Genomic DNA, 27,454 nt, shown 5'->3' on the forward strand with positions numbered 1-27,454 from the left:
GGTAAGGGATATAATACGTGATGCTGTATTTTGGACTTTTTGTAGTTTATCGAGATGTCCGTTGGTGAGTCTGTATAGAAGGCTATTACAGTAATCCAATCTGGATGTTACAGGGCATCTCACAAGCGTTTGATATACTTCTACAAGTCTTGTGTTGTTACACTTCCATTATTAATGACTCTCATCACTTCTGTTTTTTTCTGCCATGTCATACTTGGCTTTTTTGTGTTTACATAGATTCTTAAACATGTTTCTTGATGATGTATAGTTCTTCTTGTCATCGTCAGAGCTAGATGACCTAAACCTATCGAAACACCTATATTTCTCACGCTTGTGAGTCATGATATCATGATATCATAATTATCCAGACTGTCCACAAATAATTTTTGTAGCTGATTTTACCTTCTAAGTTACTGATATATACTTGACCAAAGTTTGGTTTCCACTTGAGTTCTATTCCATGGCCTCAACACCTGCCCTGACTCTATTATGTAGTTTGACCTGAGAGTCTAAAGTAAATGTGCAGTAACATGCAATTAACAGATGTGTAACAAGCAATATGACAGACGTCTAACATGCAAATAACACAAGTGTAACATGCAAATAAGAGAGGTGTAACGTGCAATATGACAGAATTAGCACACAATATGTGAAAAAATAACATGCAATATGACAGATGTAACATGCAATATGACAGAAGTAACATGCAATATGACAGATGTAACATGCAATATGACAGAAGTAACATGCAATGTAATAGAAGTAACATACAATATGAAAGAAGTAACATGCAATGTAACAGAGGTAACATGCAATGTAAATCGCAATACCATAGAACATAGTGCGTTCCATAGAAGTAACATGCAATATGGTATGCCAGTGAACAGCTGTAGCATAGGATCCCGCCCTTCTCCTAACTGCTCGAGACCGCCTCCGTGGTGTAGTGGTTAGAGCGTCCGCCCGGAGAGCGGAAGGTCGCGGGTTCGATCCCCGACCGCGTCATACCAAAAGACGTTAAAATATGGTACTTGTTGGTCCCTGCCTGGCACTCGGCATTAAATGGACTGGTTGGCTCGGAGTCAGTATAATGTGTCTGAGTGGAGTATTCATGCCTTACTGCGGCATGGCATTTCAGTGGGCTAGCACTATAAAACCAGCTTAAATCTGAGCTAGTACAAGCAGCCACACATACACATACACACGCATGCACGTCGTCATGTAAGCGAAATATTCTCAAGCACGATGTTAATCCCAATTTCACCTCACCTCACCTAACTGCTCGAAGAGCTTCACAGTACAATACACATTTGTTCATATCTATACTGTCACCAGTCCGGTATTCCGACTGTCTGCATTGGGACGACCGCGAGCAGGATAATGCCGCTCTTAGGAAAAGCCTTTGGGTTGAGCTGGAACTCCGCTCACCTCATTCATGTATACTTGTATAGACAACTAAAAGTTTGAACTCAACCTATTCCTTCATTTCTGTCAACGTACTATTCCTATTATGAAGAATCATGCGATTGACGGTGAGAGATTCAAATACACGTACGTGCGTTTGTTTACAAAACGGCTCTCATGGGTCCAATTGAGTGTATTTCTGACCACCTGCGGGCTTCTTTTTGGAGATTGTAGTGCGCTTCACAACATTTTAGGAAATACGGTTTACAGTTGTGCCCCGTTTATCCGAACCTAAGAACATTGGGCTTATAGCTCACATTTCTGGGGATATTTTAGTCTGATCTTTTTAGGCTATTCATATTTGTATTTTAATATTCTACCAGGGGTATGGCAGCAATGTTACACGAATGTTCAGTTTCAGAAATTATAAAAGTCATTTTGAGTATCTTCTTTGGGTTTTAATGAAGCTGAAAAATATTATTTTATTTGCATATTCAATCAAATAAAATCCCATTTGTCATTCTTAAACCCTATTTAGAAATGTACATTTGGATATGTAAGGTGAACAGATTGTAATAATGAAGTTAGAATATGTCTTTTACAAATTTTGTTCTCCTTCTTTTAATTGTTTCAAAGAGTTTACTTCATTAAACGAAATGAATTAAAAAAGAACCCCATCAAAACGATATACAAGTGCTTCGATGATATTAAGTACCATTAAATTCAAATAGGGATAGATATTTTTTCCAACGTATGTCATTGTATATTGCATCATATCAGATCTATCATGTTGTATAATGCGCCACAACCAACATATCATGTTGTATATTGCATACACATCCGACATATTATGTTGTATATAGCACCACATCCAACATGTCATGTTGTATATTGCGAAAACATCCGATATATCACGTTGTATGCAGCGCCACATCCAACATACCATGTTGTACATAGCGCCACATCTGACATATCATGTTGTATAAAGCGCAACACCCGGCATACCATGTTGTACAAAGTGTCTTATCTGACATATATTGTATATAGGTCTTATCTAACATATTTTGTATATAGGTCTTATCTAACATATGTTGTATATAGTACCACATCTGGCATATCATGCTGCATCTTGTGTCACATGTAATTTGTATTGTATATTGCGCCACATCCGACTTATTGTGTTGTATATTGCGTCATACATCCGCCCTATAATATATGTTCCCAATGTTACATCTGTGAACCTACAAATACGTTAACTAATTAATCAATACATAGGTAAAACAAAGGTAGTATATAGAAATGGTGGATATCTTACGAAATCAGAAAAATGGTTCTATAATGGAAACCAAATGAATGTTGTATCACACTTTAAATATCTAGGTATTATTTTTACCACGAAATTGATATGGTCGAAGACATGTGAAACAATAAGTCTTCAAGTCAAAAAAGCCTCGTTCCCTATATTTAAAATGTTTAAAGATTTTGCAAATATATCTTTGAAAGTTGATTCAGCTAAATTCGATAGTAAGATATCCCCAATATTATTGTACGGTGGTGAAATCTGGGGGCTTTCATATCGTCCTCACATTGAGAAAATCCAATGCTTTTTTACAAACGTTTTCTGTGTGAAATAAAAAATGTTTCTTCCAATACTGTACTTGGAGAAATTGGAAGAACTCAATTATGCGTTAAATATTACGGCAGATGTATCAAATATTGGTGCAGAATACTACATGTGGACGATAATCGACATTCTAAATCATGTTATGAAATGTTAAAGCTGCAAGACGATAGTGGCAGCTGCAACTGGGTTACGCATGTGCGTCTACTTTTACTCCGAACTGGATTTTCTTATCTTTCGATTACAGAGGAATGTTGGAATATTGAAACGTTTATGAATGAATTTAGACAAAGATGTCAAGATACTGACATTCAAAATTGGCACTCTAGGATAACATCATGATCTTTTCTAAAAGACTATGGCGCAATCAAGTCCGCCCTGGAACCTGAAAAATACAAATAGGAACTTTGTCATAACAAGGACCTTATCATTTTATGCAAATTCCGCTGTTTAAGCCATAAGTTGAATGTTCAACAACAACGTTAATGATAAAATATAAATTCCAATTTACTGATATGTGACAAATGTGATTTTAATGTTACACAAGATGAATATTTTACTTGTGTGTCCATTCTATTCTGTACACAGAAAACTGTATTTACCAAGTAAATTATTACCATACGACTCCATCAAGCTTAAAATTTAAACAACTTTTAAGAACAACAAATGTACATTTATTGGTCTATTGCAATATTTCTAAAGCGTAACTTGCCTGTATGAAAATGAACTAATGACATTGTGTTATCTGTCCATCCGCACAATATTGTTTTACAAGTTTGTACTCTTGTCCATGCGGCCTCAAATGCTGAAATAAACTTCTTCATCTTCATCTTTTTCTGTCTGTCTGCCTGATGTAAAACAAACATTGTAAATATTCAGCGTAGTCAGTGTTCAGCTCATGACATATACACATGTTCGAGTAAATAAAACCAAATGACTTGGAATAGTTGAAGATCAGTGCATACCAATACTATTCCAATTGAAATAGATACCAATACAGAAATTGGCTTGTTTGTGTTGCGTGTGCTGCATTTGTGTAACGTATGGTCATTACTGTATTATTGTACTGTATTATTGTACTGTCATTGTTGTACTGTCATTATTGTACTGTCATTATTGTACATTATTGTACTGTCATATTGTACTGTCATTATTGTACATTGTTGTTCTGTCATTATTGTACTGTATTATTGTACTGTCATTATTGTACATTATTGTACTGTCATCATTGTACTGTCTTATTGTACTGTCATTATTGTACTGTATTATTGTACTGTCATTATTGTACTGTCATTGTTGTACTGTCATTGTTGTACTGTATTATTGTACTGTCATTATTGTACTGTCATTATTGTACTGTATTATTGTACTGTATTATTGTACTGTCATTATTGTTCATTATTGTACTGTATTATTGTACTGTCATTATTGTACTGTCATTATTGTACTGTCATTATTGTACTGTATTATTGTACTGTCATTATTGTACTGTATTATTGTACTGTCATTATTGTACATTATTGTACTGTATTGATGTACTGTATTATTGTACTGTATTATTGTACTGTCATTATTGTACTGTATTATTGTACTGTCATTATTGTACATTATTGTACTGTCATCATTGTACTGTCTTATTGTACTGTCATTATTGTACTGTATTATTGTACTGTCATTATTGTACTGCCATTATTGTACTGTCAGTGTTGTACTGTCATTGTTGTACTGTATTATTGTACTGTATTATTGTACTGTCATTATTGTACTGTCATTATTGTACTGTATTATTGTACTGTCATTATTGTACTGTCATAACTTTTCATTATTGTACTGTCATTATTGTACTGTATTATTGTACTGTCATTATTGTACTGTCATTATTGTACTGCCATTATTGTACTGTATTATTGTACTGTCATTATTGTACTGTCATTATTGTACTGTCATTATTGTACTGTATTATTGTACTGTCATTATTGTATATTATTGTACTGTATTGATGTACTGTATTATTGTACTGTATTATTGTACTGTCATTATTGTACTGTATTATTGTACTGTCATTATTGTACTGTCATTTGTTGTACTGTCATTATTGTACTGTCATTATTGTACTGTCATTATTGTACTGTGTTATTGTACTGTATTATTGTACTGTCATTATTGTACTGTATTATTGTACTGTCATTATTGTACTGTATTTCGTCGTAAGGTTCGTGTTGCTAACTATAACAAACAAACCATGGAGACATTTCGTTATGAAATACTTTTAACTGTGTAAACTATTAAAAGTGACAGCGCCAAATCAGTTATATCTGGGGGAAAGTGAAACAGACAATCGATATATCCATTTTCTCATGGCATGGAAGAATAGTGTACCAATAAAGTCATAGAACTAGCAGGAGTGATAATGGCTGTAACGGCTTAATGTTCACGCCTTTTCTGGTCGTAACGGCTGTAGAGCCACCTGTGCGAATATATATAATACATTGACGACATTGAGTGAAGAAAGAATGAACTAGACTACCAATCTACTTGCGACGTGATATTGTACAATTCAGGAAAACACCTACGTGCCATATATTCAGCCGGACTAAATTCAGTTGCATAAATATTTTGGATAGGATCCAAGCTATGACGCAATTCCCTGTTTTCACTGATACCACACTTTACCTGATCTATTGTTCAGGTGGACATTTGCATAAGTGGTACCTGACACGCCCACCTTTGAGCGAACACGTGGTATCATCACTATTTGATAGTGCCTCAAAGTTTGGTCGGCATTGTACAATCGACTCTGCTTTGAGCATAAATTTCTTACGGATGTGGAAAGGGTTTTGTCGTTTATATTACGACCCGATGTAAACAATCAAATCTTTATTCCCAGTTTACTTTGGAGATTTAAAAGTCGCTTCTTGATGTTGGGTATTAGACTCTTGCTGTATTTGATGAAGGTGAAATCCTGACTCCAAGGTGCAAAGCTCTGACTGTCGTATTTCTCCCGATAATGATGCAATAGAGCGACCTCTGGGCTGACTACATACATCGCCCAGTCAGGAAGAAACTTTTCTATGCCATGAACATGAATCAGATCCACAGCCTCGGGTTTCACAAGAAGTTTTGTTCTGTATCCTGGACCTTTTATGTGTGACCTGTTTGTATGCAGAAATGCCTTCATTTTGAACTTTTTGGCAATCTTTTTTTCAGAAAACATGTATTTTGTCTCATTTTCATAGAGTGAAAAGAACGTGTTTTGGAACATAAGAGCTCCGTATACTTTTGGAGAACGTGGATCTTTTGTATTCAATAGTCTGTCAGCCAGATCTACCAATGAAACGTTATTCTTAGGCACAACAATTTCATCAACATCAGCAAGAAGAACGTATTTGGCCATTCCAAGCTGAGAGAAGACACAGTCATGCATACTCGCCATCTGTCCCCAGTAGTGGATTTCCTCTGGGGGAAAGGGCAGCCTCCAGTTCCTCATCTCCACAATTCCTTGTCTCTCATATTGCAGCAAGACCTTGTTGACCTGTTCTGGTATGCTGTAGTTGTAGAAGATGAACTTGTCTGTCCCGAAGTATCTGTTGGTCTCCAGTGCCGTGACTAGTGTGTTGACGTCGGTGAAGTTCCCATGCACGGCAGGGTAACATCGGGTGAGGTTGTTATAGGGGGTCCGGGGTAGTTGACATGGAGGACGTTGATTAGAGAAGACATCCGGGTTGTGAGGACTGAAATGAACGCTGGGTAGGTGTTTGGAGGTACTGGGCAGTGAACGAATCCACATCGATTCCTGATAAAGAAATGTGAATTGAACGAGAATAAGGTAATTGTAGTAGATATTTTTGTTTTGTTCTTTTGTTTTCTTTTCAGGTACGTTTTTCGTTTTAAGGGTCCATTTTGACCAAGAATGAGGAGAAAATATAATGTCAGGCATCAAAAGTATTGGTGTCTGATAGGGCAGTTTGGGTAGCCTGGTGGTTAAAGCGTTCAGTCGTCACGCTGAAGACCCGGGTTCGATTCCCCATATGGGTGAAGTGTGTGAAACCCATTTATGGCGTCCCCGACGATATTGCTGGAACATTGCTGAAAGCGGCGTGAAACTACACTAGCTCACTCACTCACTCACTCACTCAGCCTGATAACGACAATTTACAAATACATGCTCGTTACATGTGAGGTGCAGCAAGAAAAACGCTAGTCACTGGCACTTCAAACAATATGTGACTTTAGAGCGAAACGAGAAACAGAGAAGGAATTCTCACCGTTTGACCACATTTCTTTAAAAAATTCTTTGTGCGTATGTCTTTATTTGACTGCTTTTACTGATCAGGAAATTTTTCGGGTTTAGAAAACTGGGAAAGAATGCTGAAGTTTAACATGGATACCACACTAAAACTAAACGTATACGGACTCAAAGACTGATACTTACCTGTAAGTACCCCATCTACTTGGGGATGTGCTGGAACTGACCTTTCACCTTATGACCAAGATGTGACCTTGACCTTATCAGTTTGCAGATGAAAGAGACAGGCGTGAATGGTGCCGGAACTAGGACAAGTGTCCGCACTGACGATTTGGCAATTTCGTATATGGCAGAATATGTAAAAAATTCGTACATCCACTTGCTGAAACTCGCCTTGGTACGGCTTCCTTGGGGAAAGGTGTTATCAAGAGCATCTTCTCTTAAACTGGCATTAAAACCCCTTTGATGGCCTTTTTTGACTGTTTCGGGCATTTTGTAAGCATCTTCTTTTTAGCACTGGTTCAATTCGCACAGATGCGATAATCTGTCGAGCAATGATACTCGGCATCGTCGGAAGGCCAAGATACTTGTCGATAGAGTAAATCAGTGCTGTTCTTTTGTAAACAAGGCGATTGTAAATACTGCCAGACATCTAACGTGCTTGGTTGTCATGTTCTGAAAAAGAAGAGTAAACACTGCAAAAATTGATTCACATCACACAATAAGCTCTCAGGTACAAGTGGAGATACCGTATTTCAGGTATCTGAAAGAGTTGCAGAAGAAAATAAGTATTAAACGTTAAATGGTGGTTTTGCTTTGTGGTATTGTGACCTATTCTTGACTTGGACTGAATACTGTAATTAAGGAAAGTGCCAATATAAGGATTGAAAAGCCGAGTCTATGTTAAGACTCAAGTCTTACGTGAATTACGACCACTTGAGGGTTAAGATCCCTTTGTGCCACGGTACCCTGATCCATAACACCATGACACGGGTTATACACGATGATATAATAATAATAATAATAATAATAATAATAATAATAATAATAATAATAATAATAATAATAACAATAATTGATTTTCAGATCAGGATAGTGCCCGGGTTCTCCACCGAGCACAGGCCTTCTGACACTCTGGGTAATGCAGAAGGCTGCAGTGTTGGGGAGCCTTCATATTCTCCGGAAAGTTCTTGGTGGGTTCGACTAGGCAGCGTTTCCTGGGAGAAGTCCCATTCGCTGTCTGGGCTGCGTGTAGAAGGGGCAAGGGCCCTGAGCTGATGATGAGCCTTACCAGCCTGACTGTGCCAGGATCACCCGAACCCTCTCTGCTGCATACTATCTTTAATCTGTAAAACATAATTGATTTGTAGAGCGCCTATTTCCAAAAGATATTGCTCAATGGCGCTATAAAGAGGAAAGATTGTAGACAATGTCTATGGAAAAGAGAGTTTGAACAGATGAAATAAAATATTAGCATGATTTGACTTTTTCATTTGAATAAGAATTACATGTGTGATTAGCATTTGTTTCTGCGGGAATCATTCTACCATAGAATATCACTTGGCTTTTGAATGCATTGCCATAAAGTCCTACTTTTTTTTCTACAACTGACTGACTGACTGACTGAGTATGGTTTTACGCCGCTTTTAGCAATATTCCAGCAACATCACGGGTGGGGGACACCAGAAATGGGCTTCACACATTGTACCCATGTGGGGATTCGAACCCGGGTCTTCGGCGTGACGAGCAAACGCTTTAACCATTAGGCTACCCCACCGCCCCTTTTTTTCCTACGAAGATGTACACAGGTGTAAAAAATGTCCCATAGGAGCTGGACAAGGATGCTGTATTCAGCGTCATGGACAACCTTAAACATAAACATACAAACATAGATACAAATAATCAAGCTGTAAACAAACCCTTGGAAACGTGTACTCAGAGCGGAGTGATGGTAAGGTCGCGTTCAAGATTCACATATATATTTGTCTTCAGCACCCCATGCTTGTCGTAAGAGGTGATTAACGGGATCGAGTGTTCATGGTCGCTGACTTGGTTGACACGTCATCATATTGTGCAGATCGATGCTCATGCTGTTGATCACTTTATTATATGCCCCAGAGTCGATTATTTGCAGACCGACGCCATTTAGTTGAAATATTGCTGAGAACAGGAAACTATATATATGTATATTAATTGATTAATGTATTCGAAGAAAACGTCTACTGATCATGGTTATGTCTATTGACAAAAGTTACACCAGATATCACACACACACACACACACACACACACACACACACACACACACACACACACACACACACACACACACACACACACACACCACCACCACCATCCACACACATTATTTCTACGCTCTAAGCACCATTTCTACGCGATCTCACTAGAATGTGTCGCCTGTAAGAGGTACATACCAACATTTTATAACCCTCAGATCATTTAAATTTCGGTGGCTTGCCGCATGTGAAAAAAGTCTACAGGTACTGTTCTGACAGAATTTAATGAAGCCTGGCTCCTGATTAACTGACAAAGACGCCAACTGCACGGCTATTGCGTCAGATTGGAGAGCTCAAACATGTACATCTGTGGATAAAGTCAACACTACACTCACTACAGTCGGCTCAGAGTGATCTGACGACCTTTCGCGTTTCAGGTTAGGTTTAATAGATCATATGGCTACAGTATTTACACACCCCATGTCTAACTCTACTTAACATGCAAACTGCAAATGCACATGAATAATATAAATGCATATATGACATAGAAACTAATTGATGTGACAGTATTGTTTAAATGAAATGCAGGTTTCATGTATAGAATAAGAGTTTTACTTGAGCTTCCTTGCCTCCATCAATGTGAGCAATATTGTAACTATATGGTCTGTAAGTAATCGAGTCTGGACCAGACATCCCAGTGGTAAGACGCATGATCATCCTGCTCAATTAGGTGAGTGAGTGAGTTTAGTTTTACGCCGCACTCAGCAATAGTCCAGTTATATGGCGGCGGTCTGTAAATAATCGTGTCTGGACAAGACAATCCAGTGATCAACAGCATGAGCATCGATCTGTGCAATTTGGGAACCGATGACATATGCCAACCAAGTCAGCGAGCCTGACCACCCGATCCCGTTAGTCGCCGCTTACGACAAGCATGGGTTACTGAAGTTACATTCTAACCCGGAACTTCACGGGTTACACAATTAGGATGTAATGACATGTGTCAACCAGTCAGCGAGCCTGACCACCCGATCCCGTTAGTCGCTTCTTACGACAAGCATGAGTTACTGAAGGCACATTCTAACCTGGACCTTCACGGGTTACACAATTAAGATGTAATGACATGGGTCAACCAAGTCTGCGAGCCTGACCACCCTGATCCCGTTAGGGCTACGATCAACATGGGTTGCTGAAGAACAATTCTAACCTGGATTTTCACGGGTACAAAACTGGATGAAATATGACAAGAACTTTACTCAGTCGAGACTTCCATGGTCCCTAGTATGGTGATCTACCTTCAGTTGTTGGCAATCTGTAGCCTGTTTTTATATGGTATTGTCATGTATAGTTAAAATATTTTAGATTAAATTACTAGTTTTAAATTTATATCTGTGATATTCTAGTTGTTTTACTGTCTTTCGTTGACAGAGTTTTATAATTTACCTTTAATTGTTAACATATTTATAACTTGATTTAGTCACGACATGGCTCAAATACTGCCGATGTGACTTAAAATCTTAACTCACTCACTCACTCAGTCGACACTTAATGGACGACAGGTAGGTAGATTGTATGAGTTCAAACAAAAGTTCACTGCTGTACCTTACTGACTATACCGCCTCCATGGTGTAGTGGTTAGAGCGTCCGCCCGGAGGGAGGAAGGTCACGGGTTCGATCCCTGGCCGCGTCATACCAAAAGACGTTAAAATTTGGTACTTGTTGGTCCCTGCCTGACGCTCGGCATTAATGGGTACAACAAGGACTGGTCTGGTCGGAGTCAGTATAATGTGATTGAGTGGGGTATTCATGCTTAACTGCGGCATGGTGTCTCTCAGTGGGCTAGCACTATGAAACCCCAGCTTACGTCTGTGCTGGTACAAGCAGCTCGTCACGCACATATACCCCTACATGCATGTCGTCATATGATATGCGAAAACTAAACTCACTATTCTTAAGTGCGACGTTAAACCCCATTTCACCTCAACTCACCCTTGTCCTCAACCAGGACTCCATTGGTTAGCATCGCACTGCCACACTATCCCGTTGCAGGTATACAAGGCAATCCATATGAAATATTCATTTTACACTGTGGCCAGCATTCATAAAACGATGTATTATTATGTTCGTAAATTTCAATCAACTATATTACCATCACTGCATAAAATAGTGTATTTCCATATGTTCCTTCATGTTTGAAATAAGGAACCTATTCCCAGAGCCGACATAACCTATGGAAAAATGATGCTGGCACGTGTACCTGTGTTTTATGTTTGGAATGTGTGGTCACTTGAACTATTTCTACGCATTCTCAATGGTGCTTGAATGCTGCATTTTGACGGGCGTGGCGGGCGTGGCGGGCGAGCTGGCTACGGCGCCAGGCTAGGGGATCCACCGAGCATGAGGTGCCGGGATCGAGCCCATCTGTGACCGGGTGTAAAATTCTTAGAGTTAACTTTGTGTGCAGACTCTTTCAGTGTTGACACAACCCCAAGTGTACAGTTGATAACCCTGTGCACTTAAAAGAACCCACGAATCCGTTGGTATATGACCAGATGGCGGCCACATAAATACGTGCAAACACCTAGTTGCGGGTACAGCAACGTGCAGTAAACTTGGACAAAGTACTGTGACTATGTGTCCCAGTCCACCCAGCTGTGAATGGGTACCTCGTAAGGATGGGAAAGCCGCAATAACTCGGTGCGCCTCGTGGCAGCAAGAGTTGTATAATCCCCAGGGAGCTGACATTGATAACAAGATGTGCCGTTAAGATTGGCATCCAATCATCGAAAATACCAACGCCTTGAGCATGCACTAGTGCGTGGATATGTGCGCTATATAAATATCCAATAATAATAGTAATTCCACCGACTCCTTCGCCTGAATGAAGTCGGCTGGTCTTAAATGTCAAACTGAGGGCTTTCTTTTTGCTGCTCAGGACCAGTCACTTCCCACTCGCAATCGCCTAAATGTGATTCTTAAAGAAAATATTAACATGAAATGTCGACTTTGCAATGAATTCACAGAGACTGCCCAACATCTTGTCAGTGAATGCCCTTCCTTGGCACAAACAGCATGTCTTAAACGACATGATGACATGGCTCGTTGCTTTTTACTACCGTCTCCGCCATGCCTGTGGCTTTGTCCAGGGCGTCATGGAAAAAATGATGCTTTCAAACTTCTGTGGAATAGGCCAATATACAGCCTCAGAGCAATTCCTGTCAACAAACCCGATGTTGTCCTTTTTGATAAAGCAAATGAATTTATTTACACTCAAGGCCAAAAGAAAGTGGCCCGTGCTAAAAATCTCAATAAAAATCAACACAGACAAAAAATTGATTTCATATCTGTTTATGTTGATAGTAAGGCCACTTGCTAAACATCTAGAGGCTATTACAACGTCAAATACTAAGTAATGATCAAGCAAAATTGAATTAAATGACGCTGGTATCAAAAAGGCAAAGTTACATGTTTTCAGTTGTGTTGAACACTATCTGTGAACTCCAGATTAAAACACATTTGTCAACGTTTAGTTGTGCATTACTTAGTATCTTGTGTGTCCTCCTTCTGCATTGATACATGCAAGTACTCGACGTCTCATTGACGTTGTGAGACGTCTAATGAAGGCATTTGGGATATTCATCCATTCCTCATGAATTGCCTGCTTCAGTTGTCTGAGGTTTGCTGGAGGGTTAAGTGTCATTCTGATTTTCCTGCCCAGAAAGTCCCAGAGGTGCGCTATGGGTGAGAGGTCAGGGGAACGAGACGGCCAAGGCAAAACGTTGATGTTATTGGTTCCCATGAAGTCTGTCACAATCCTAGCTGTGTATGCAGGAGCACTGTCTTGTTGAAATAATGTCCCTTGGTGTTGATTACCGAAAGGAAACACATCTGGACGAAACACCTTGTCAGTGTATTGGTGTGCTGTCAGGTTGCCTTGAACTGTAACCAATTGCGTCTTCATTTCGCCACAGATACCTCCCCAAACCATAACACTTCCAACGCCATGAGCCTGTACCTCCACAACGCATGACGGGGCATGACGTTCTCCACGACGGCGATACACACGTGTTCTACCGTCGTTATGGCATAAACAAAATCTACTCTCATCACTGAATAGAACCCTATGTTCTATCAATGTTGAATAAATTTCATATATCAAAATAAAATGGGCCTTGAGTGTATATCATTGTCCCTTTTGACAGCAACGTGATTGGCAAGATTCAGGAAAAGCATTCTAAATATGCGGACCTCGCCTTTGAAATATCTTGCTTGCATCCCAAGTACACTGTCGTCAGGCTCCCCATTGTTCTCGGTGCCCTTGGTTTGGTACCTCCTGATCTCTTGGCACAGATCAGGAGAGTGCCCGGGTTCTGACACTCTGGGTAATGCAGAAGGCTGCAGTGTTGGGCAGTCTACATATTCTCCGGAAAGTTCTTGGTGGGTTCGACTGGGCAGCGTTTTCAGGGAGAAGTCCATTCGCTGTCTGGACTGAGTGTAAGGGCCCTGAGCTGATGATGAGCCTTACCAGCCTGACTGTGCCAGGATCACCCGAACCCCATCTACTGCATATTATCTTTAATCTGTAAAATATAAATAATTTTATGTGCATAGATATATACAGGTCTGAAATTCAAGGATATAGCAACGACCATGCCTCAACTGTTTGCATAGGGTTTGAAAGCGTTACATATGACAGTATTATTTACACACATTCCAAACATGACGACATGGCATTGGGAATGTTTGCCTGTCATGCAACATATATCGTGAGTTGAATACGTTTGATATATATTGCACAAGTTAAATGAAACATTAGATGATCGACAGTGTTCGTATTCATTGTTAACTGACATTTCACTCCAGTAATGAGTTTATCTTTCATTATGCTCGTGTTATGCAGGACGTGGAGTGGGAATAATGGTGATGATTACATTGCATTGTATAGACTGCTCTTTCTTTATCTGACCCGTGAAGGTCCGGGTTAGAATATTGGCCTTCAGTAACCTATGCCTGTCGTAAGAGGCGACAAACGGGATCGGGTGGTCAGGCTCGCTGACTTGGTTGACACATGTCATCGGTTCCCAATTGCGCAGATCGATGCTCATGCTGTTGATCACTGGATTGTCTCGTTCAGACTCGATTATTTACAGACCGCCGCCATATAGCTGGAATATTGCTGAGTGCGGCGTAAAACTCAACTCACTCACTCACTCACTCACTCACTCACTCATTTTCTTTATCTAATCAGATAAGTGAAAAAGATTCCAGGTTCTATTTTGGACTTTTATCATCACAAGGGATAAATATTTTAGTGTCAAAACAATTAAGGATCTTTTTCGACAGTTTTACTCTTCAAAATGTTTTCATTTTATATTGCATAAATTGTTTGCGTCATGTTATGGCTGAGATATTCCCGATGTGACGTTAAATATTAACTCACTCACTCACTCTGTTCTGGCCCGAATTTCCCTGATTTATCGTCCAATGAGCCAACAGCACTCTGCGCTGCGGCTATTGCGTAAGAATGGAGAGCTCAAACATGTATTTCTGCTGTTATGACCAGATTTACCTATATTTGCCTATATTTCCCATATCCTTACAGTGTGATGGTGGTACTTGTCCTTACATCGTTCTGATGGTACATGTCCTTACATTGTGTTCTGGTACATGTCCTTACATTGTGCTGGTGGTACATGTCCTTACATTGTGATGGTGGTACATGTCCTTACATCGTGCTAGTGGTACGTGTCCTTACATTGTGTTCTGGTACATGTCCTTACATCGTGCTGGGTGGTACATGTCCTTACATTGTGCTGGTGGTACATGTCCTTACATCGTGCTAGTGGTACATGTCCTTACATCGTGCTGGTGGTACATGTCCTTACATCGTGCTGGTGGTACATGTCCTTACATTGTGTTCTGGTACATGTCCTTACATTGTGCTGGTGGTACATGTCCTTACATCGTGCTGGTGGTACATGTCCTTACATTGTGCTGGTGGTACATGTCCTTACATCGTGCTGGTGGTACATGTCCTTACATTGTGCTGGTGGTACATGTCCTTACATTGTGTTCTGGTACATGTCCTTACATCGTGCTGGTGGTACATGTCCTTACATTGTGCTGGTGGTACATGTCCTTACATTGTGCTGGTGGTACATGTCCTTACATCGTGCTGGTGGTACATGTCCTTACATTGTGTTCTGGTACATGTCCTTACATCGTGCTGGTGGTACATGTCCTTACATTGTGCTGATGGTACATGTCTTTACATTGTGCTGGTGGTACATGTCCTTAACTTGTGATGGTTGCACATGTCCTTACCTTGTGATGGTTGAACATGTCCTTGCTCATTATAAAACTATTATAAGACAAGAAATAAATACCATTCCGTGTGCTTACGAACACGCACCGAATATTATACATATAAACAAGCAATAATAGAAAATAGCATAAATGATTTTGAAAATTCTGGAATGACTTAAAACGTCTCAAGTCGAAGCCTGAGACTTCAAACATTTGTTTTCTTCGAAAACGATTGTAAATCTTATGATACTCCCCTAAACGCTGACGTAAATTGTGAACTCACAGAACAGATACTAGACTCACACATATCTAGAGAAGAAATGTTACACAGTATCCAGAATTATCAGAAACCTTTGAGATACAAGTAGGTGTCAGACAAGGCAGCGTATTCAGCCCCTTCTTGCTTTCTTTTTTCATAAAGAAATTTGCCACGCAGATCGAACATAATTGTACACTCGGCGCACAGTTACATCCGGATATCTTCCAACTATTTATGTTGCTTTTTGCTGATGATATTGTCTTAATATCAAGTACTATTACTGGCCTGCAAAAGCAAAAATATGAACTGGAAAACTTTTGTGAGTAGTCAAAGCTGGCACTTAACTTGGATAAAACAAAGGTAGTGGTATTAAAAAATGGTGGAAAACTAGTGAAACATGAAAAATGGTATTGTAAAGATTGTGAACTTGAAACTACAAATTCTTAAAAATATCTTGGTGTATATTTCACTGATCTTCTATCCTGGTTCTTGCATGCAAACTATGCAGCAGTGCAGGCCCAGAAGGTACTTCTAGGAATCTTGCGACAAATACATATTCTTGGTGATCTCAGTATGAATTCGTTTTTCAAAATATTTGATGTAAAAGTATATCCTATTCTGTTATTTGGCGTAGATAGGGGATTAAATACACTTGGAAAATATAAAATGGTACTTTTGTATGCCTATAAAAAGTATTTGGGCGTTAACCGAAACACTCCAAATACAATGATCAATGGAGAATGTGGCAGGTTTCTTTGATATATTAATCTTATTGCAAAATAATTCGGTATTGGATAAAGTTATTACACTTGCCATCCTATTTCTTACCAATATGATGCTATTGTATGATAGAGATGGACATAAAAACTGGGTGAGTGATATAAAACAATTATTATTTTCTTCTGGATTTGGAGATATTTGGCATAACAAAGAAATAGGAATAGATCCGGAATTCATCAAATAATTTACTCAAGGACTGAAAGATTCGTATTTTCAAAAATAGCAAGAACAAAATGTCAAGCCAATTATCTATTTCATTTGTACCATAGTAATATTTCCAGTCAGGCAAATAAAGAACCAGGACACTACAAAATCACCGAAATCCCGCCCATGCAGCTACTTCTATGATTCTTACTACTTTGTTCTTTGCCTATGCGAATATCTCTTGGGTGAAAACAGGTAGGCTGGGTTGGCTCTACTGAAATCAGTTTGACCTTTGTCATTGCACTTCGGTTTATGTGAAGGATTAGGTCATATAGTGGGCAAAATGTCTTTACGCGGATAACGTGCAGCGTTCCATAGAACTGATCCTTAATGATGGTTGCATGTAACACTGAGCCTTAATGATGATTACATATAACACTGAGCCTTAATGACTGTTGCATGTAGCACTGAGCCTTAATGGTGTTTGCATGTAACACTGAGCCTTAATGTTGGTTGCATGTAGCACTGAGCTATAATGATGGTTGCATGTAGCACTGAGCCTTAATAATGCTTGCATGTAACACTGAGCGTTAATGATGGCTGCATGTAACACTGAGCCTTAATGATGGTTGAATGTAGCACTGAGCCTTAATGTTGGTTGCATGTAGCACTGAGCCATAATGATGGTTACATCTAGCACTGAGCCTTAATGATGGTTGCGTGTAACACTAAGCCTCAATGATGGTTACATGTAGCACTGAGCCTTAATGATGGTTGCGTGTAACACTAAGCCTTAATGATGGTTGCATGTAACACTGAGCCTTAATGATGGTTGAATGTAGCACTGAGCCTTAACGTTGGTTGCATGTAGCACTGAGCCATAATGATAGTTACATGTAGCACTGAGCCTTAATAATGGTTGCATGTTACACTGAGCATTATTGTTGGTTACATGTAGCACCGAGCCTTAATAGTGGTTACATGTAGCACTGAGCCTTAATGATGGTAACATGTAGCACTGAGCCTTAATGATGGTTGCATGAAACACTGAGCATTAATGATGGTTGAATGTAGCACTGAGCCTTCATAATGGTTGCATGTAACACCGAGCGTTAATGATGGTTGCATGTAGCACTGAGAGTTAATGTTGGTTGAATGTAACACTGAGCGTTAATGATGGTTGCATGTAACACTGAGAGTTAATGTTGGTTGAATGTAGCACTGAGCCTTAATGATGGTTGCATGTAACACTGAGCCTTAATGATGGTTGCATGTAACACCGAGCCTTAATGTTGGTTGCATGTAGCACTGAGTCTTAATGATTGTTACATGTAGCACTGAGCCTTAATAATGGTTGCGTGTAACACTGAGCATTGTTGTTGGTTACATGTAGCACTGAGCCTTAATAATGGTTACATGTAACACTGAACCTTAATGATGGTAACATGTAGCACTGAGCCTTAATGGTGTTTGCATGTAACACTGAGCCTTAATGATGGTTGCATGAGAACACTGAGCATTAATGATGGTTGAATGTAGCACTGAGCCTTTATGATGGTTACATGTAGCACTGAGCCTTCATAATGGTTGCATGTAACACTGAGCGTTAATGATGGTTGCATGTAGCACTGAAGGAGTTAATGTTGGTTGAATGTAACACTGAGCGTTAATAATGGGTGCATGTAACACTGAGAGTTAATGTTGGTTGAATGTAGCACTGAGCCTTAATGATGGTTGCATGTAACACTGAGCATTAATGATGGTTGAATGTAGCACTGAGCCTGAAAGTTGGTTGCATGTAGCACTGAGCCATAATGATGGTTACATGTAGCACTGAGCCTTAATAATGGTTGCATGTAACACTGAGCATTGTTTGATGGTTACATGTAGCACTGAGCCTTAATGATGGTTTGCGTGTAACACTGAGCCTTAATGATGGTTGCATGTAGCACTGAGCCTTAATGATGGTTGAATGTAGCACTGAGCCATAATGATGGTTGCGTGTAACGCTAAGACTTAATTACGGTGTCGTGTTCACGTAACAGTGATTTAACGTAAAATTACATCTGTTTTAAATAAATGGTTCCCGGAGCGGAAGTAAAGGAGCTGCCCTAGGCATCTTGGGATGGTCTGTAATGGCCAACACGGCATGTTAAACGTTCCTGTCAATAAACCTTATAAATCCCCACCATCTCCAATTCTGTTAACCTAATACACTACATAATTGGCGACGAGGGTCTAGAGGACATATTCAGACATGATTGCATGCGGTAAAATCACTGATTTTAACAGCGATGCTGAATCTTGGGTCGCGTACAGCGAGGGCTGTCTGCATACTTTGCCGCGAACAAAATCAAAGATGGTGATCAGAAGAGGGCTATTCTTATCAGTGTAATCGGATCAAAGACATATGGACTACTCAGAACTTTGGTTGAGCCTGATAAACCAACAGTTAAGTCTTTTGTTGATTTGATCAAAGTGCTGGAAAACCACTTTGAACCGAAGCCGTCAGCGATAATACAACGCTTCAAATTCAACACTTGCACGAGGCCCTCCGATCAGTCGATAGCTACCTACGTTGCTGAACTTCGCACTATTGCTGAACATTGTGGCTATGGAGCTCAAATTGAAAACGTGCTTTGTGACAGATTGGTGTGTGGTGTGGCCGATGATCGTATTAAAAGACGACTTTTGTCCGAGAATCTGAATTACAAGAAATCTCTCGAATTAGCACAAGGCATCGAATCTGCCTCTCGGAATATCTCTGATATTCAGCAAGCTTCACGGAACCACAAGGGGGATAGTGTCATGTGTCAAACAGTTTTCAGGGACGCAGAAAACCTCAGAACATTCAGAAATTTCCCAGAGGAGGAAAAGTATTTCCAGAAAAATCAGAGACTAGTAGTACTAGCATATGACTATCCTGATGTTACTTTAGTTACCTTTGTTGTCTGCTGGACTCACAAATCACAAACCAAGAAAAATGTGGACACTCACGGGCACCAGAAGCGATACCAGAACCAGAAGGTGAAATTGTACAAGAGAGAAAGAAAAGTATTCAAGCTAAAGCAAAAGTGAACAGTTGCAAGCACCAACATGAAGGAAAATCCATCACATGGTCAGTACTGGTAAAATAAAGTCTTCCCCGCGTTTGCATGATTTGTAAGTTCTGGAACACATGAATCTATAACATATTAAACATTGACTTCCAGAGGTCTTAGAAATTACGACAATGATCCCAGGAGTCAGTGTACATCGTTGGAAGAAAGTGTACATCATGTGTCAGTTTTCAAGGAAGCAGAAAACCTCGGAACATTCAGAAATTTCCCAGAGGAGAGAAAGTATTTCCACAGAAATCAGAGACTAGTAGTGCCAGCAATGACAACAAAACAGGTAACAAACCATGCTACAGATGTGTCAGTAGTGAGCATGTACCAGAGAAGTGTAACTTTCGTGATGAAACTTGTAGATATTGTCACTTGAAAGGACATATTCTCAAAATGTGTCGCAGACGCAATCATTCTAAACATCTGACTTATATCGTTGATGAAGATTGCATTGACTTTGGACAACCGAATACGAACTTTATCATGTTGGTGAGCACGACACATCTAAAGCCACCATATTGTGTCAATGTGGAAATATAATGCATCAGTACAGCTGCAGATCGATACTGGCGCAACTTTCACCCTCATCACTAAGTCAACTTATGACAAGACTTGGTCGTCCAACCCTCCAGTTATTAAGGAGATTTCACGGGTCCTTCGATCGTACACAGGAGAGAAGTTGAAGATGGTTAGTACCATTGATGTTGATATAGGATACAATGACCAATCCGTACAATCATCTGTTCTCATCGTGGATGAAAAAAAGACCAAGGTTACTCGGAAGGGACCTCCTCAACCAACTGAAACTCGATAGGAATGACATCGTAACCAAACATCAAATTTGTGAACTTAGTCAATCAGTGACACTCGAACAAGTATTCGATAAACACGCTAATGTGTTCAGTGGTGGTATCGGGGAGATCAAAGGTACATTTGCAACAATCCATGTAGATCCAAATGCCAACCGAGATTCTACAAGGCACGCCCAATTCCTTACTCACTGAAGAAGACTGACTGACTGAGTTTGGTTTTACGCCGCTTTTAGCAATATTCCAGCAACATCACAGCGGGCCTAGAAATGGGCTTCACACATTGTACCCATGACGTGACGAGCCAACGCTTTAACCACTAGGCTACCCCACCGCCCCCACTGAAGAAGAAGGTGGATGATGAACTTGATAGGCTTTTGAGTGATGACATAATGGAACCGGTTCAATTCTCGGAGTGGACCACACCCATCGTACCCGTGCTGAAAGGAAATGGACAAATCCAGAATTTGTGGGGACTATAAGACAACAGTCAACCAAGTTTCTATTTTGGATCAGTATCCAATTCCGAAAATCGAAGATATCTACGGGGAACTTTCAGGTGTTAAGACTTTCACGAAGATTGATCTTGCCAGCGCATATCTTCAGCTGCCGCTAGATGAAACATCAAAACAGTTAACCACTATCAAAACTCACTGTGGACTATTCCGGTATAACAGACTACCGTTTGGTATCTCTTCTTCACCTAGCATATTCCAGAGATATGTCGACAACCTTTTGAAAGGTGCTCCCATGTCATGTGGTTACCAGGACGACATTATCATATCAGGGAAAGATGACCCTGATCACGTGCAGAACGTCGATACAGTTCTAGGAAAACTGTCAGCTGCAGGGAATTCAGGCTAACCTTTACTATTTCTTTGCTTATTATTCATGTCCGATTTAAAAACAAAACAAACACAGTTTCTTTAAAGTGAAGTTTATCTACTGAAAGTTTTCCAACAACGAGTGCGACGGATGACACATGACCGCCGTTTCCGTCAAAGGTCATGCTGACGGTGTTGGTTGTGTGGGACCTGTGATTGAGGGACCATGAACTCCCACACATTCCATTTTATTTTCCCCTCAACCTTCATAGCATCGAACAGCATGTAGCTTGAGGTCAACGTGTATGGCCATTGAACACAACTTGATGGGGTTTTGAATTGGCATTCTTGTCTCGACTAACTCCCACTCTAAGATGGGCAGTGTGATATCCAGAGCTGGGTAGATGGATGGTGGTCTGCGCATGTCCGTTGCTGATTGGGATGACCATGTTCTTGCCGTAGTAAGTGTTCTCGTTGTTCGTGTGTATTCCGTTAAAGTTGTAGTTGGTTTTGAACTTGTAGAAGCAGGTTGATGATCCAGGGAGACCGACCGTGCCATGAAGCTTAGATCTGTCAAAATCGTAATTGGGATGAACTGCTGGATTGCCATTTTCGAAGAGAATGCATGTTTCTTCACCTGTAGAAGGGTTCAGCCAGTTGTTAGGGAAGTCCAGTTTTACATTCTGCCATTTTGAACCATAATTGTGGAGAAGAACCACCATCTCCTTGTTGTGAGGGTTTGCTAGAGCGAGCGATGCAACTATTCTCTCCTGACCATCGTACTGACTTGAGATCCGGAGAAACCTTTGATCATAATAAAAGTTTTGCCAAAGGTGAAAAATTTTGTCATGTGAAGGGGATGTCCATCCCGCGTAAACAAAGGAACTCCGAAGGGTAGTATGACCCGGATATTGTTCATTTGAGAGCAGAAACACTATCACTCTGTCAATGAATTCCCTTAGGTTAAGGAAAGTAAACATGAAGCCGTTTGGCTGATAAATGGTTTGAAAGTCTATCATTCCATTTTCAAAATCCGACGCAACTCCGAACACATTTCCCCTTCCAAACTCACTGATAACCAACGGAACATTTTTTCCTTTCTTGAGATGAGAGTAATTCTCCACCATGTCAATAGAAGCGACCAGACGAGCCTCATTGATACCAAAATAGGTGTGACTTCCACCCGATACACGCACATAGTTGTAGGAATGGAAAGAAAAAGTCAAGTGATCAAGAGACATGTCCAGAAACTTAGCAGTCCTCTTCCAATAGGTGAAGTTATTTTCGTCTCCTTTTCGTAAGGCCATACTGGTGTATGTTGGTCCACCAACTTTCATTCCAAATCTTGATTTCAGCTTTTGGGCGACAGCCTTGTGGGAAGTCTATATTCGTTTGTTGGTCAATAATGTTTTCCACCCAGTCAGGTTCATTGATGACTTCAAATATGTGGGGAATGCGTCCTCCCGTATAGTCCTTGGCACTTTGAACCATCAAGGACACAAACTCAGCTGCAGCGTCAACATTGTTGGGGAATTTTCCTATATGATGAGACTTATCTATCCAACTAGGCCAGTTCAGACCTGTAAAACAGAATCATAATATGCAATAAGAAAAATGTTAATCAGTTATATTTATCACATGCTAAACTGCTAAATTAGCATGCCGGAATGGAGTCAAGTTACAGACCTTTATAGCAGATGGTGTAATATCAGACTATACATATTGTGCCTCTTGGTATTGTTTGTGTTCCCTGACATACCTGTCGTTGAGATATTTTTCAAAATCTACATTCCTCTTAAAATATTTTTCTTTAAATGATGAAATGAATCAAGAAACCTTTTATTTCCCAGACCAAGTTGTTGATGTCACTTCCATAGCCATTCACTTGTTGCATGTAGAACCCGAATGTCTTTGACTGCAGTGCATGGTCCTGGAGATATGCAGGGTCTGGGTAGCCATGGTGACTTGGGCTTTGACGCCACTGAATGAGACACGATTATATACTGAGTCAAAAAGAAAATTCAAAATGTAATTTGAAAAATAATGAATTATTTTTCTCTGATGATACATCTATGTATCCGAAATGGGATCCCTATCTTACCCACTCAAACCCATCCATTCGTCGTGCAAATGACGTTAGTGCCAAATCAGGTTTTGCACGTGCAGTCGATCACGTGATCTTCGCATCGAAGTTTTCTTCATATGCACGTGTTTGCATTGGCCTCAAGAATTGAGAAAACACTTTTAAACCACAGTTCTAACGGTACTTGAAATGCCATGATTGTCAAATGTGCAACGTGAACGTGCCGTTGGCATGTTGCAAGCGGGAAGATCAGTTATTGACGTCGCAAGAGCAATGGGATGCAGCCGTCGTACTGTATATATGACTTGCGAGGTCGTCTACAACAAACTGGCACCACTTCTGATCGCCCAAGGTCGGGTCGTCCACGTGTGACGTCACGAGCAAAGACCAAATCAAATCGTCCTACGTCACCTACGTGACAGATTTCTGCCGGCTACACGAACCAGGGCTGAGATGGTGAGAGGTCAACTGTCCTCACAGACCATTCGAAATCGGTTGCGGGCTGCCAATCTCAACGTCCATATCGTGGGCCAATATTGACGCCGTTTCATCAACGTCAACGTCTGCTGTGGGCCCAACGTCACCTCCAATGGACCCAGAGAGACTGGAATCGAGTCGTCTTTAGCGATAAATCCAGGTTTACCCTCAGATTCGCGGACGGCAGGCATAGAGTCTGGAGACGACGTCGTGAACGGTATGCCCAATGTTGTGTACCAGGAAGTCGACAGATTCGGGGCGGAAGTTGCATGGTGTGGGGTGCTTTCTGTGGGAAAACCGTTCCCGACTTCTGGTCATCCGTGGAAACCTCACAGCTGCTGCTTACCGCGACCAGGTGCTCACCCTGAACTCGTTCCTTTCATGGCGGCTCATGGCCCAGGTCTACAGTTCCAGCATGATAATGCTCGGCCACATACCGCGATGTTGACACGACATTTTCTTCAAAACGCTGGAATCAACGTCATGGACTGGCCATCGAGGTCCCCTGACCTTAATCCAATAGAGCACGTTTGGGATGCGCTTTGGGAGAAGGCTTCGTGGTCTTAGGAACCAACCTCAGCATTTGCAGGAACTTGGCGCTGCCTTGCAGAGCAATGGCGCAGAATCCCTAACCACGTGTTCACAAGCATCAGGCAGTCGATGAGGAGACGGTGTTTGGCAGTGGTGAACGCGTGGGGGCGGCCATACCCACGATATTGAACTGAGAAATTTCGCATTTTTATTCTTGTGACTTGACATTCTGTATACCCATGTTTTGGAACGGCGGTGTAGCCTAATGGAACTGATTATGGCACTGTCGGTGTATCGAAATTACATCACACAGATCTCAGCAATGAAATAATAACAATTTAACCATCTTACCATCTCTTGTTCTTTTTATAGTGCCCTGGAGAAAGTGGATGTGAAGTTTCTTTGACTCAGTATATATTAAAGGAACGCTGGATAACTTTTTAAAATATGTTCTGTGATGAATACAAAGTGCATATTTCATTATAATGAGTTACTTTTACTGTGCATATTTCGAAATAATTGTTTTCCCAAGACACGATGCAAACAGAATAGGGCATGGCGTGACCACGGTATGTTGTTTACACTCGCTCTGCACCGTCCTTACCCAGAGACTGAATAAGTCTATGGAATGTCTGGAATATATTAAAGAACATTGACTACCATTGAAATTTGTACTGTGTTAATTTTTAAAGAGCCATATTATTTCTTTTTAATGGGAGTTAAAACTAAATGTACGGCATATTTCATAGTAATTGTTCTGTCACAAAACACTTACATGCGAACAGGATGTTGGCACAGTGACTGCTCTGCACGTCCTTGCAGAACGAAAAACAACTGGATAGTTGTGCAAGTGTCCGTGACGTATGTAAATCTACACGTCTATTGCGTTCCATCTCACAGATCCTCTATCGGGTTAGGAACCAGAGCGTTGGGAGGCCCTTTGGCAAGACCTTGAGGTTTCAGTTCAGAAGGAAGTCAGCAGTGAAGCTACCTGCGTGTAGTTCAGCTTTGCCATGTTGAAACAACTCCCGGTATCGGTTGTAATCGAAAGAAGTTGACGTAGAATAGTTTTTACCAAGTACCGATATCCTGTCCGATTACCAATTTCCACAAGCAAGTCAGATCACCGTGTGAAGAACACCACCACAGTCTTTATTCTCGGTATTGGAGACCGCCTCCGTGGTGTAGTGGTCAGAGCGTCCGCTTGGAGAGCGGAAGGTCGCGGGTTCGATCCCCGACCGAGTCGTGCCAAAAGACGTTAAAATATGGTACTTGTTGGTCCCTGCCTGGTGCTCGGCATTAATTGGTACAACGGGTTTTACGTCGTGCTTGAGAATATTTCGCTCATATGACGACGTGCATGCGTGTGTATGTGTATGTGCGGCTGCTTGTACTAGCCCAGACTTAAGCTGGTTTTATAGTGCTAGCCCACTGAGATACCATGCCACAGTGAAGCATGAATACCCCACTCAGACACATTATACTGACTCCGAGCCGACTAGTCCTTGTTGTACCCATTAATGCCGAGCGCCAGGCGAGAGACCAACAATTACCATATTTTAACGTCTTTGGTATGACGCGGTCGGGATCAACCCGGCAGATCTTCCACCCGGGCGAGCGCTCTAAACTACCTACGCCACGGAGGAAGTAATCAATGTTAATGCACATATAAGCTTATCTACAGCAGTTGACATAAAATAAATTCTGGTGGTGTTTACGTGATATCAAATTCGATACTTTAAAGGATTTTTCTATGCGCGATTTAATCCCATCGTTGCAACAAGCTATGTATGCCTGTAAACAAGAAAACAACACTGAGTATATAAAACATGTTCAGACATCCAACCCACATCACCGTGCTTCATCTTTGATGTTAGAGTTTCCCCTGTTCCAAATGGTTCAGTGGGCGGTGGGGTAGCGTAGTGGTTAAAGCGTTCGTTCGTCACGCCGAAGACCCGGTTTCGATTCCCCACATGGGTACAATATGTGAAGCCCATTTCTGGTGTCCCCCGCCGTGATATAGCTGGAATATTGCTAAAAGCGGTGTAAAACTAAACTCACTCACTCCCTCCAAATGGTTCAGGGACAATCTTGATGTATGAACATGACCTGTGGTCGGTAGGTGCGAGTTTGGGCTAGTATTTACGTTCAAAGGATCTTTGAAATGCAAGGGAGGACACAACTGTGATTTTCGTTTAATTGAAGTCTCTAATGAACTGGAATCTTAACATAGTATGCACTCTCCCAGGTAATAACATTCATTTGCACACAATGATTGATGTAATCTTAACTGGACAAATAAACCAGTTGGGAAATGATCTGCATATAGAATGTGTAAGTGAGTGAGGGAGTGTGATTTTACATCGCTTTTAGCAATATTCCAACAATATCACGGCGGGAGACACACAACAAATGGGCTTCACACATTCGAACCCGTGTCTTCGGCTCGAGTTGCACCCTTTAACCACAAGACTAGCCCACCACCACTCCTGAGCATAAATGGATACAGAAGTAACTGAAACACTTGAACAGCCTGGTTCTTTTATCGTCGGCATGAATACAGGGTTTTTAAAAAAATAAATATGCCAATCAAAACTAGGTGGGCATAATGGCAATGCATGAAAAAAAGA

General features: G+C 40.7%; 2 protein-coding genes across 2 annotated transcripts in view; both read right to left on the minus strand.

The window, feature by feature from the left end:
- Positions 1-5,891: 5,891 nt before the first annotated feature.
- On the minus strand, positions 5,892-6,809 carry LOC124254131 (beta-1,4-galactosyltransferase galt-1-like). The gene has a single exon (XM_046688011.1). It carries the CDS (start codon positions 6,807-6,809, stop codon positions 5,892-5,894), a length of 918 nt encoding a protein of 305 aa, XP_046543967.1.
- A 15,026-nt stretch (positions 6,810-21,835) lies between these two features.
- Positions 21,836-27,454, minus strand: part of LOC124254139 — a 103,040-nt gene continuing 97,421 nt past the window's right edge. Inside the window, exons 2-3 of the mRNA XM_046688017.1 lie at positions 23,570-23,714; positions 21,836-23,313 (exon numbers count right to left, since the gene is read on the minus strand). Of these exons, the coding sequence (XP_046543973.1) occupies positions 23,012-23,313; positions 23,570-23,714 (447 nt within the window). The 3' untranslated portion in view covers positions 21,836-23,011. The remainder of the gene's footprint in view (positions 23,314-23,569; positions 23,715-27,454) is intronic.

The sequence above is a fragment of the Haliotis rubra genome, unplaced genomic scaffold (assembly GCF_003918875.1).
Source record: "Haliotis rubra isolate DU_JTF1 unplaced genomic scaffold, ASM391887v1 Scf565, whole genome shotgun sequence".
In the NCBI taxonomy this organism is placed as follows: domain Eukaryota; kingdom Metazoa; phylum Mollusca; class Gastropoda; order Lepetellida; family Haliotidae; genus Haliotis; species Haliotis rubra.

Excerpts from the sequence above, each read along its gene's own strand:
- LOC124254131 (XM_046688011.1), bottom strand. The coding sequence starts at position 6,809 with ATGTGGATTCGTTCACTGCCCAGTACCTCCAAACACCTACCCAGCGTT.